Source organism: Oncorhynchus kisutch, linkage group LG19, assembly GCF_002021735.2.
Source record: "Oncorhynchus kisutch isolate 150728-3 linkage group LG19, Okis_V2, whole genome shotgun sequence".
In the NCBI taxonomy this organism is placed as follows: domain Eukaryota; kingdom Metazoa; phylum Chordata; class Actinopteri; order Salmoniformes; family Salmonidae; genus Oncorhynchus; species Oncorhynchus kisutch.
This window is the reverse complement of record NC_034192.2, coordinates 48,317,055-48,330,753: the sequence shown is the minus strand read 5'-3', so window position 1 is coordinate 48,330,753 and position 13,699 is coordinate 48,317,055. Positions and strand designations below refer to the sequence as shown.

Genomic DNA, 13,699 nt, shown 5'->3' with positions numbered 1-13,699 from the left:
ACTGTGTCTTTAAACAGCTTGGAAAATTCCAGAAAATGATGTCATGGCTTTAGAAGCTTCTGATAGGCTAATTGACATCAGTTGAGTCAATTGGAGGTGTACCTGTGGATGTATTTCAAGGCCTACCTTCAAACTCAGTGCCTCTTTGCTCGACATCATGGGAAAATCAAAAGAAATCAGCCAAGACCTCAGAAGTCTGTTTCATCCTTGGGAGCAATTTCCAAATGCCTGAAGGCACCACATTCATCTGTACAAACAATAGTACGCAAGTATAAACACCATGGGACCACACAGCCTTCCTACCGCTCAGGAAGGAGACGTGTTCCGTCTCCTAGAGATGAATGTACTTTAGTGCGAGAAGTGCAAATCAATCCCAGAACAACAGCAAAGAAGCCTTGTGAAGATGCTGGAGGAAACGGGTACAAAAGTATCTATATCCACAGTAAAACGAGTCCTATATCGACATAACCTGAAAGGTCGCTCAGCAAGGTAGAAGCCACTGCTCCAAAACCACCATAAAAAAGCCAGACTAAGGTTTGCAACTGCACATGGGGACAAAGATCCTACTTTTTTGAGAAATATCCTCTGGTCTGATGAAACAAAAATATAACTGTTTGACCATAATGACCATCGTTATGTTTGGAGGGAAAAAAGGGGAGGCTTGCAAGCCGAAGGACATCATCCCAACTGTGAAGTACCGGGGTGGCAGCATCATGTTGTGGGGGTGCTTTGCTGCAGGAGGTACTGGTGCACTGCATAAAATAGATGGCATCATGAGGGAGAATAATTATGTGGATATATGGAAGCAACATCTCAAGACATCAGTCAGGAAGTTAAAGCTTGGTCGCAAATGGGTCTTCCAAATGGACAATGACTCCAAGCATACTTCCAAAGTTGTGGCAAAAGTCAAGGTATTGGAGTGGCCATCACAAAGCCCTGACCTCAATCCCATAGAAAATTTGTGGGCAGAACAGAAAAAGTGTGTGTGAGCAAGGAGGCCTACAAACCTGATTCAGTTACACCAGCTCTGTCAGGAGGAATGGGCCAAAATTCACCCAACTTATTGGGGGAAGCTTGTGGAAGGCTACCTGGAACATTTGACCCAAGTTAAACAATTTAAAGGCAACCAAATTGCTACCAAATACTAATTGAGTGTATGTAAACTTCTGACTCTGACTGGGAATGTGATGAAATTAATAAAAGCTGAAATAAATCATTCTCTCTACTATTATTCTGACATTTCACATTCTTAAAATAAAGTGGTGATCCTAACTGAACTTACTATGATTTAATGTCAAGAATTGTGAAAACTGAGTTTAAATGTATTTTGCTAAGGTGTATGTAAACTTCTGACTTCAACTGTATATAATTTTCTTTACGAACATCTTCTCCGTCAGTAGAAAGCCTTGTAACCATTTTCACAACATGTTGTATTCATTATGTACAATGATTTAGGGAGATCTGTATACAGACAACTGGGAAAGCCATCAGTTAGGCTAAAGGTTCACAATTTATTGTTTGTCTTAAATGACATACCCTTTTCATGTGTTGGGTTGATAAAGCTTAATTTAAACTGTTTGGGGATTATATGGTAGCCATTAATGTTTTACAACATTATTTTAAATAAACTTCTGGACTCCAAATACTCATGATTTCTGAGATGGCAAAATACATTTCACATAACAAATAAATACAGTTAGCTTTTAATAGGAAAACAAAATGTTGATGCTTGGGATTTCAGCCTAAACCACAAGTAAACACACAAATAACTTATTCTCAACAAAAAAATAAATGAATTGTTTTAGGGCTTTAATATCCTAAAATAATTATAAACTCAGCAAATCGCACAGTGGTGACTGCTTCAGGCAGAGACTCATAAATAGCGAACTGTCATTACTTCCCCCTTCATGACTAAACCACAGTCGCGAATCTCCACAGGAGTCGCTAATGCATCCGCCATGTTGGGTAATACTCCTTACCAATTATTTCTGTATTTTCACATCTTATCGATATAGTCTAAATTAACTGTGAATCTGCATATCTAAATGTTATTTTGCAATATAATTTGAATGATCTCTTTGTTGATTTGATGTGAGCCAGGCAGAAATATTTAATTTAGCAATCGTTTTCCCCTCCCTGCATTTGAGATGGTACCGTCCATATTGTGAAGCGGCATCATCCTCATTTCAGTTCATGTGAATCCTCGTTTTGGATCTGTCAACGTCTTTCTTCATCAATCCAATGTGTAAAGATATGCAGGGGGGACCCACGAAGTCGCGAGTACATTGTTTGTCGTTATTCGTCAGCATTTGAAGATACGTTTACCGTCTGTATGAGAGATTTTTTCCACCGTTGAATGTAGACTGGCCTTGAATCACTAGACTGGTGAAAAGAGGCAGCAAACCGGCGGGAGCAAAGCCGCGTTTGACAGGTGCCATCGCTCGAGCTCTGTGTGGAGAGATGCCGCCCGTGCAGAAAACGATGTCTGATCTTCGCTCCCGAGTGGAGGGTGAGTAGCTAGATATGCACGTAGCCGGTTGGGTTAATTACAAGTTAAATTCCCACGTTATGCCCCTGTGAGATTGGTGTGGTTATGTTCAGGGCGCCTGTGTTGGCTAGTTAAATTACAGCAGCCAACGTTAGCTAGCTATTATTATCCAGTTCGCTAACGTTAGTTGGCTAAACTTGACCTCTTCTAGCTACTTAGGTAGCTTTATAGCAAGTATGCATGCAGATATCATACAGCAGAATATTTTAGTGTCCGGTGATTAGTATAATGGCCGACAGGCAATTTTCTGCATCGTAACCAGCACTGCGGTTCGAAAACTGATGCATAAATACACCTTTTCAATCACATGCAATTCCTCCTCATCTCCACGAACGTTACAATGAAAATAAGATACACCTATCATAAGAAAATGTGAAGCTAGATGGCATCCTCAATGATGGGATATCTGTTTAGTTTACTAATGACTCAAGATTATCCAAGTCCCTGAAAATAGAATACCACTGTGTGCATAGTATAGAAACAGCGTATTGCTATTTGTAGATATTTTACTTATTTGTAGCTAAAGATCCCTATACTTGTGTTGACAAAGGCGGGGTCGTGGCTTACTCTGGCTATGGTGTTGAAAGTTTAGACATATGCTCGAGGCAAGTTGCAGTCGGTTTGATTTGTATCGATCGCTGTTTCCATTTGTCTGCACTCTGGATGAAATACCATGCCCCAAATGGAATATCCGGATCTCCAGCTGCTTTGAAGGACCAAGTGTTCTGTGAAATGGAAGTGTTAAAAAAAAAAATTCTACGAAGACCATGGAACGTGATCTAAATTTGAGTGAACGTTTTATTGTTGTGTTTTCTTCCTCAGTGCATCACAGCTGCACTGTACATGACATCTAGACATTTTGAGCTCAGACCGTTTTGATTGGAGTATATTTCACTACAACTATTCCACAGCAAAAGCATAGTAAAGCTATTATAGCAGATGATGTGGCTACCTATCGTCTTCTAGGCTCTACCACCAAAGCAGTTGGATTGCTTGTTTAGTGGGTGTTATTAAACAAGCATTAGGAAAGAACTTTGAACAAATAGCCTACCTCACCTTATGTTACTTTATTAAAAATGTCTGTAAGCCTAAGGGAAATTGACATCGTTGCACTTCAGCCTAATGAGCCTATTATAAACCTGAGAGACCAAATCCTTGAAGTGCCACGAGCCTTCCCCAAGCCAACACATATCTTATGACAATAGAAGCTGCCTAGCATAACTGGGACTGCTTTTTCTGTGTCATCTGTTCTAGATGATTGAGGCCTGTGAAAGTGAAAGGTCTGAATTACTCACAATGCAGCTGAAGCCAGGGGTGATCATTCCATTGTGTTCAATCGAAGGAGCCTGGCCTTTCAAAGGAGAGTGAGATGAGTTTCAATGCATTGTATTGGTAGGTAGGACTCTAAATAATTAAACGAAAGCATAGATTCCGAAGAAGACTGACTGTTGCAGCTGCAGTCACAAGAGTGAGAACATAAATTATGCAAGGCCTGTCACCACCACAACCCCACCCTCACTACTGCCCTCCACTTATTTTTTTTCCAGTTACAAAGAGCAAACGTTTCCCTTTCTACTTGGCTGTGAAGCTGTCTGGGCCTTATGCCACACCCACCTATCTAAAGAAAAAGTATCCTATTTTTCTGCGGAAGCACTTTTCTGAACATTGGAATCGATTAGGGCCTGCCCTGTCTGACAAGTCCGTCGTGACCTATCCTGTCCCAGCAAGTCCTTTTTTTTTCTCTCTCTCAACTTGTTATTTTGCTGCATATCCTGCCCCCATCCTCCTGTTCATTGCATCCCCTCCCTTCCTGTTGTGATTTTTTAAAATGTTATCACTGCAGTACATCAGGGCCCTGTTTCCATCTAGAAAGGGCAGCCCTCTGCCAGGCTTACCACCTAATCCACCCGTGGCCTGTCTGTCAGCTTCTCTGTGCGACATCACACTCCCCAGTCTCTCCACCACGTGCCGCTTGGCTTCTCTCCGCTGTGGGGACATCAGACGTCACGCTCTCACTGGGCCCAGGCCATGTTGCTAAAACGGCCTTATCTGAAAACTGTGTAGACTGGGGCCTGGGTGATATGAGAGGCCATCTACACGTGTACAGAACCAGGCAAGGCATTGACAGGTAATGGCACCCAGGACTTTCAAAGATGGGTTCGGTGTGCACTGTGAATTGTCCACATCTCTTAAGAGGAGGCGTGCGTGTGTGTGTGCTATAAGCTCAGATGAGATCCTTTTGAAAGGAGCGATGATTGCTGTTGAGGGATATCCCCCAGATGGAATGCATTCAATAAGTCTTAATTGACAGATGTCAGCAACCACCATCCTCTTTTTTTTGTTTAATGACCTGTTTCACCTGCTTGTCTACAATCACTACATACAGACCCCAGACCCAACCTGGCCAGGTAAAGTAGCCCAGACCCAACCTGGCCAGGTAAAGTAGCCCAGACCCAACCTGGCCAGGTAAAGTAGCCCAGACCCAACCTGGCCAGGTAAACTAGCCCAGAGAGAATAACTTTGGTCACATCAAGAGCTTAGGCTTGTGTGTCTGTTCTGCCCATTCACATAAATACCTAATCCTCCACCATTCTGCTTTGTTCTAACATAAATATTATTCACAAGAAACACACTTAACAGAGTCTACCCCCTTCTCGCTCTCTCTCTCTCTCGCGCTCTCTTTCTCGCCCTCTCTCGCCCTCTCTCTCTCGCCCTCTCTCGCTCTCTCTCGCCCTCTCGCTCTCTCCCTTTGCTCTCCCTCTAATGCGCCCTCTCGCTCGCACTCTCCACCCCCCGTAGCTTTTTCTAATAATGAGTTATCCCCAAAAATGTGCACGTGCCGAATACACTGTAAAATGCTTACTTATTTTTTCATTTGATTTATTTCACATTTATTTAACCAGGTAGGCCAGTTGAGAACAAGTTCTCATTTACAACTGCGACCTGGCCAAGATAAAGCAAAGAAGTGCGACACACAACAGAGTTACACATGGGATAAACAAACATACAGTCAACAACACCATAGAAAAAATATATACAGTGTGTGCAAATGTAGTAAGATTAGGGAGGTAAGACAATAAATAGGCCATCGTGGTGAAATAATTACAATTTAGCAATTCAACACTGGAGTGATAGATGTGCAGAAGATGAATGTGCAAGTAGAGATACTGGGGTGCAAAGGAGGAAAAAACAACACAAAAAACAAGATGGGATGAGGTAGTTGGGTGGCTATTTACAGATGGGCTATGTACAGGTGCAATGCTCTGTAAGCTGCTCTGACAGCTAATGCTTAAAGTTAGTGAGGGAGATACGAGTCTCCAGCTTGTTATTTTTGCAATTCGTTCCAGTCATTGGCAGCAGAGAACTGGAAGGAAAAGTGGCCAAAGGAGGAGTTTGCTTTAGGGGTGACCAGTGAAATATACCTGCTGGAGCGCGTGCCACGAGTGGGTGCTGCTATGGTGACCAGTGGGCTAAGGCGGGACTAGCAAAGACTTATAGATGACCTGGAGCCAGTGGGGTTGGTGACGAATATGAAGCGAGGGTCAGCCAACGAGCGCATACAGTTTGCAGTGGTGGGTAGTATATGGGGCTTTGGTGACAAAACGGATGGCACTGTGATAGACTGCATCCAATTTGCTGAGTAGAGTGTTGGAGGCTATTTTGTAAATGACTCCGCCGAAGTCAAGGATCGGTAGGATAGTCAGTTTTACGAGGGTATGTTTGGCAGCATGAGTGAAGGATGCTTTGTTGCGAAATAGGAAGCCGATCCTAGATTTAATTTTGGATTGGAGATGTTTAATTTGAGTCTGGAAGGAGAGTTTACAGTCTAACCAGACACCTAGGTATTTGTAGTTGTCCATATATTCTAAGTCAGAACCGTCCAGATTAGTGATGCTGGATGGGTGGGCAGGTATGGGCAGCGATCGGTTGAAGAGCATGCATTTAGTTTTACTTGCATTTAAGAGCAGTTGGAGGCCACAGAAGGAGAGTTGCTTGGCATTGAAGTTCGTCTGGAGGTTTGTTAACTCCGTGTCCAAAGAAGGGCCGGTAGTATACAGAATGGTGTTGTCTGCGTAGAGGTGGATCAGGGAATCACCAGCAGCAAGAACGACATCATTGATGTATACAGAGAAAAGAGTTGGTCTGAGAAGTGAACCCCGTGGCACCCCCATAGGGACTGCCAGAGGTCCGGACCACAGACCCTCCGATTTGACACACTGAACTCTACCTGAGAAGTAGTTGGTGAACCAGGAGAGGCAGTCATTTGAGAAACCAAGGCTGTTGAGTCTGCCGATAAGAATGCGGTGATTGACAGAGTCGATGAAGACTGCTGCACAGTATTGTCTTTTATCGATTGCGGTTATGATATTGTTTAGGACCTTGAGCGTGGCTGAGTTTCACCCATGACCAGCTCGGAAACCAGATTGCGTAGCAGAGAAGGTACGGTGGGATTATTAATGGTCGGTGATCTGTTTGATAATTTGGCTTTTGAAGTCTTTGGAAAGGCAGGGTCGGATAGATATAGGTCTGTAGCAGTTTGGGTCTAGTGTCTCCCCCTTTGAAGAGGGGGATGACGACGGCAGCTTTCCAATCTTTGGGGATCTCAGATGATACGAAAGAGAGGTTGAACAGACTAGTAATAGGAGTTGCAACAAATGCGGCGGATCATTTTAGAAAGGGAGGGTCCAGATTGTCTAGCCCGGCTGATTTGTAGGGGTCCAGATTTTGCAGCTCGTTCAAAACAGAACTTTTTGGAGTTTGTGCTACAGGATGGGGGGTTTCCTCTAACGGGAATAGAAAGAGGAGTGTGAGGCCCCGGTACACAACTGAAGAATTGGACAGGTACATTAGTGTCTAGTTTGAGAAACAGATGCCTCACAACTGGCTGCTTCATTAAATAGTACCCACAAAACACCAGTCTCAACGTCAACAGTGAAGAGGCGACTCCGGAATGCTGGCCTTCTAGGCAGAGTTGCAAAGATAAAGCCATATCTCAGACTGGCCAATAAAAATAATTTTATGATGGGCAAAAGAACAAACACTGCACAGAGGAACTCTGCCTATAAGGCCAGCATCCCGGAGTCGCCTCTTCACTGTTGACGTTGAGACTGGTGTTTTGCTGGTACTATTTAATGAAGCTGCCAGTTTTCAGCTGTGCTAACATAATTGCAAAAAGGATGTCTAATGATCAATTAGCCTTTTTAAAATGATAAACCTGGATTAGCTAACACAAAGCGCCATTGGAACACAGGAGTGATGGTTGCTGATAATGGGCCTCTGTACACCTGTGTAGATATTCCATAAAAAAAATCTGTTTACAGCTACAATAGTCATCAACAATGTCTACACTGTATTTGTGATACATTTTATGTTATTTTAATGGACAAAAAATGTGCTTTTCTTTCAAAAACAAGGACATTTCTAAATGACACCAAACCTGAACGGTAGTGTATATAAAGTAAGCAATATCAGTGATGAGGTATTTATATGCATACAGTCAGGGGTAGAGTTGCTGAGCTGTAGAATAAAAAAATAGTTGCAGCAACATATGGCGGCGCGTGTTAGGAGAGATTAATTTGAATAGAGGCACTGCAGATAGGGCTGATGACTGGTCCGTCTGAACTAGAGGTCGATCGATTAATCGGAATGGCCGATTAATTAGGGCCGATTAATTAGGGCCGATTTCAAGTTTTCATAACAATCGGAAATCGGTATTTTGGGCGCAGAATTTATTATTATTTTTGTAATAAAAAAATTAAAAAAAATGTTTATTGTATTTTATTTTTTTTGAATGAAAAAAAAACATTTTATTTGAAATGTATATATTTTTAAATACCTTTATTTAACTAGGCAAGTCAGTTAAGAACACGTTCTTATTGTCAATGACGGCCTAGGAACGGTGGGTTAACTGCCTTGTTCAGGGGCAGAACAACAGATTTTCACCTTGTCAACTCGGAGGATCCAATCTTGCAATCTTAGTTAACTAGTCCAACGCAATAACGACCTGCCTCTCTCTCGTTGCACTCCACAAGGAGACTGCCTGTTACGCGAATGCAGTAAGCCAAGGTAAGTTGCTAGTTAGCATTAAACTTATCTTATAAAAATCAATCAATCATAATCACTAGTTAACTACACATGGTTGATGATATTATCTAGCGTGTCCTGCGTTGCATATAATCTGACTAAGCATACAAGTATCTAAGTATTTGACTGAGCGGTGGTAGGCAGAAGCAGGCGCGTAAAAATTCATCCAAACAGCACTTTCGTGCGTTTTCCCAGCAGCTCCTCGTTGTACGTCAAGCATTGCGCTGTTTATGACTTCAAGCCAATCAACTCCTGAGATGAGGCTGGTGTAACCGAAGTGAAATGGCTAGCTAGTTAGCTCGCGCTAATTGTTGCTTGTTCGAGCCCAGGGAGGAGCGAGGAGAGGGACAGAAGCTATACTGTTACACTGGCAAAACTAAAGTGCCTATAAGAACATCCAATAGTCAAAGGTTAATGAAATACAAATGGTATAGAGAGAAATGGTCCTATAACTACAACCTAAAACTTCTTACCTGGGAATATTGAAGACTCATGTTAAAAGGAACCACCAGCTTTCATATGTTCTGAGCAAGGAACTTAAACGTTAGCTTTCTTACATAGCACATATTGCACTTTTACTTTCTTCTCCAACACTTTGTTTGTGCATTATTTAAACCAAATTGAACATGATTCATTATTTACTTGAGGCAAAATAGATTTTATTGATGTATTATATTAAGTTAAAAATAAGTGGTAATTCAGTATTGTTGTAATTGTCATTATGCAAAAAAATCGGACAATTAATCGCCATCGGCTTTTTTGGTCCTCCAATAATCGGTATCGGCGTTGAAAAATCATAATCGATCGACCTCTAGTCCGAACCACATAAGAACAAGGGAATCTACATTCGGAGAGCCTGTTTCTGTCCTGCCCTTGACTTTGGTGCAGGGCATGTGATGTACATAGCCTCTTCGTTGCAAAACTCCCTTATCTTCTCAAAGATAAGTTTGTCTAGCTGTGCCCAGTCCAGGTGGTGCTTCTACAGGCAGACCATCTATGGGAGGAAGGATGTCAGTGTTGCGCAGCAGCTGGAACCTGATCCCAACGGAGTCCAAAAGTTCCTTGCGACAACAACGCCAGGCTCCAGAGCCTCAAAGCTGTAAAACAGGGAATAAAAAAAAAATCTAAGACATTACAACCTTGCAAAATTCAATTCACCATCAATTCACCTCTGAAGTTTATATATGAAGAATAACCTCATACAATGCAATAAAAAGGATTTTCACCTGAAGTGCTGGTACTGCTGGATCTGTGGTATGGAGTCAGGTGGCGTTGCCAGGCATAGCTTTCCACCTGTAGGCATTAGACTGTTCCCTTTATATGACTGGTGGAGGAGAGTCAGGCGTTTTCTACTGATGCTGAAAAACAGATTCCAGATGCATTATTATATAATAACAGCATGCTTTAACTTGGGGTCTTTTGTTTAGACATGTAGCTAGCCAGCTAAACAATTAACCATAATCCCAAACCATAGAGCATTAGCAATACAAAACATTGTCATAGCTAGCAAAAGTTCACAAAATAGATTCAATGTTAGCTAGCTATAACTAGCAATGCTAAATGGCTTCATGAGAGAACATCACTTTAGTAATGTTACACACAGTCCATACAAGTAAGTTAATGTTAGCTATCATGCCAGCCAGCCATCTAACGTTAGCTAGCTGTGAGCAAGCTTTTAACTTGGTCTTTTGTTTAAACATTTAACGTTAGCTAGCCAGCTAAACAATGAACCATAATCCCAATCCATAGAGTTCTAGAAAAACATCATATCATAGAAAAACATCATTGTCATAGATAGCTAAAGTTAACCATAATATAACAAACTCGCCCCATTCCGTACAAATGTGCGCAACCTCAACATTCAAACGAGGCTACAAAGAAAACGAATGGGACTGTAGCGACTGTGTTGACTTCAAAATCGGGGGTGTGAACTAGGTTTCTATTGAAGCGTTGATCGACATGGTAATGGCTCTAATAGTATTGAAGAAAAGTTGAAAAAACGGACCCTCCGTTACATCGAGACGTGTCATGTCGTAACGTACAGCACGCATAAAGCAACTATTTCTGTCTTACAATCTCTCTCCACCAGGTGTAGCACTACTCATCCTTTAAAAACAAGAAATGGACAGTGACTGGGGTAAGGGGGGATACCTAGTCATTTTTTTGCGTCATCATTGCATGCGATCATCATTCTCAAAGCCTCTGTTTATTTCTAAGATCAGTTTAGCACAGCCCTAAAAACCCGACTCAAATTCGACACAAACCTTCAAATAGGTATGTAATGACACATTATATAAACTCTTTATAGTGTTTTATTTACATTTTAGAGGTGATAAGTTGGACAGATCGAGTGAAAAAAAGCAATTTTGCCACACATCTCTCTGTCTCACTATCACGCATTAGTTTCGCTTCCCCACCCGCCATTTTCAAAAAGACCCGACGGGGCTCATTGCCTGCTTGAATTATGCAGAAACGATCAGTGTTTACGTCATGTAATTGATTATGTTGGAAAGGGGAGAAATTGTACTTTACAATGGTATTGACATTACAGTTGATCTGGAAGTATCACGTTTTGGGGGCGCTAAAATAAGGGCAATTGTACGGACCAAGGCGATGTACGAGTTTTACGTTAGTAGGTTCAGTGTTAGCTAGCAAGCCAGCCATCGAACTTTAGAAAAGTATAATACCTGAAAATTTAGCTAGACTCTTACCTGTATACAGGGATGAATGCTTCACAGCAGACTGCAACCCCTTTCATTAAATAAGACTTCCTGTATTGTTTCTGTTGCTTTGCCTGTTGTTGTGTCAAGTCACTCTGGTCCACACTGACTGTGTACAATGCCATAAGAATCATCTTAACCTCTTGAAGCTAGGGGCCACTATTTATATGGTTGGAAAAACAACGTTCCCAAAGTAAACAGCCTATTTCTCAGGACCAGATGCTAGAGTATGCATATAATTGACAGGATAGAAAACACAAATATTGTCTGAGTATAACAGAACTGATATTGCAGGCAAAACCCTGAGAAAAATCAAACCAGGAAGTGGCTTCTATTTTGAAAACTCCATGTTCCATAGCCTCCCATCGCTCCATTTAAAGGGATATAAACCAGATTCCTTTTCCTATCGCTTCCTCAAGGTGTCAACAGTCTTCAGACATAGTTTCAGGCTTTTATTTTGAAAAATGAGCCAGAAAGATAACGTCGCATCAGGTGGTCACATGAGTTTTGCTCACGCAACAGAGTTCAGACAGCCATTTCCTTTCCCTCTCCTACTGAACAAGACTGGTGCGGTTGATATATTATCGATTATATATTTTAAACACAACCTGAGGATTGATTATAAAAAACGTTTGACATGTTTCTGTGGACATTACGGATATTATTTGGAATTTTCGTCTGCGTTGTCGTGACCGCTCTTTCCTGTGGATTTCTGAACATAATGCACCAAAAAACAGATATTTTGGATATAAAAATAATCTGTATGGAACAAAAGACAAAACAACATTTTAATGTGTAACTGGGAGTCTCGTGAGTCAAAACATCCGAAGATCATCAAAGGTAAACGATTAATTTGATTGCTTTTCTGATTTTCGTGACCGAGCTACTTGATGTTAAGTACATTTAACATCTTGTCGAGCGATCAATAAATTTACACAAACACTTGGATTGCTTTCGCTGTAAAACATATTTTCAAAATCTGAGACGACAGGTGGATTAACAAGAGGCTAAACTGTGTTTTGCAATATTGCACTTGTGATTTCATGAATATAACTATTTTTAGTAATATTATGTGTATTATGCTATTCAGCGGTTGTTGATGACAATTATCCCGCAAAAGGGATGGGTAGCGTCAAGAAGTTGCTTTAGCCCCTACCCAAACGCTGACCATTTCACTTGCCCTAGCAGAGCTGGTTAGGCTTTTTTCATGTTATCCAGAGTTTTAGTGACTAACTGTGCTCCTGGCAACAATTTAATTACGCTTTTATGCAGACATTTACTGACACCGCGTAACACCTGTTTGAATATGGCCTTTCTTAAATCCATAAGTTATTCTTCGCTCTGGCACACTCAGACGAGATATTATAGTAGCATTTTCAAGCTGTATATTCAAATCATAAAGTAACTCTATGTTACTTTATAGATGTTTTGGATATGAAGTGTGAAAATGCTAATATAGGTTCCCTTGACATGCATTCTATTTTTGCCACATGCAAAAAAGTAATCATTGGTAACAGTGGCCAGGTAAACCAAACCAAAGCATGGGTTTTGTTCATAGACTGGAAACTAATATGTAAATAACTAATAGCAGGAACGGCTCCATCTAGTGGTCAGAACCTGTTCATTTCAAAATGTAGGGTGGGACATTTCCCTAAACAGGGGAAAAAACAAATGACTGACTGAAGAAACAATATGCCAAGCCGCCGCTCCATACTATTTGTCAGACATTGAGAACTGATACTAAATACTTGTTGTTGGGGTGGGATTGGCATGGGGTATGGAGGGTCCTATGGGGGCGTTTGACCATTTATTTGGATTCCTCAGGTCTTACTCATTGTTATGAAGCAGTTTGGCCCAAATTGGATGTTGCTACTGTATTTATTGAATATTATGTGAATCCTATCAATTAAAATGACAAATTTGGGTGCAATCAATTAGCCTAATTTCTCAGAACAAATTATATTTAAACAAAATAACGTTGCAGGAATTATAATATGTTTCTGTAGTTAGAACCAAATAAATCTGGCTATGGTGGGTGCATGGCTTGCTGAAATGACATAGAACGACCTTGACAGTATTGGCGTCTGGTCTGCCCATGTGCCTGGCGGATCACCGGCTGATAATGTGACACAAAAGCTCAACCCGCCATTAAATCCCTTGTCTGGGGTCAGAAGCCTGTCATACCAAGCCCCCCCCCCCCAATCTCTTCCTGCGCCGCACCCTCACGAGGGTATCTCCTTTTTCTATTTTCCACTTCATGTCCTTCCTTCCATCACCGCGCTACCCTCGGGCTAATATCAATTTCCCCCCATTCTCTCATTCTCTTCGGCTCACCTCGAAGAGACAA

The 13,699-nt window shown here is 41.5% G+C and overlaps 1 protein-coding gene across 6 annotated transcripts in view; it reads left to right on the top strand.

Moving 5' to 3' along the window:
* The first annotated feature begins 2,176 nt into the window (after window positions 1-2,176).
* Window positions 2,177-13,699, top strand: part of atp8a1 (ATPase phospholipid transporting 8A1) — a 193,421-nt gene continuing 181,898 nt past the window's right edge. For 3 of the 6 annotated variants that reach the window (XM_031798420.1, XM_031798419.1, XM_031798418.1), the window contains exon 1: window positions 2,177-2,509. In XM_031798420.1, the coding sequence (XP_031654280.1) occupies window positions 2,461-2,509 (49 nt within the window). In that variant the 5' untranslated portion in view covers window positions 2,177-2,460. The remainder of the gene's footprint in view (window positions 2,510-13,699) is intronic. The other 3 variants (XM_020452976.2, XM_020452977.2, XM_020452975.2) reach the window with 1 other exon arrangement.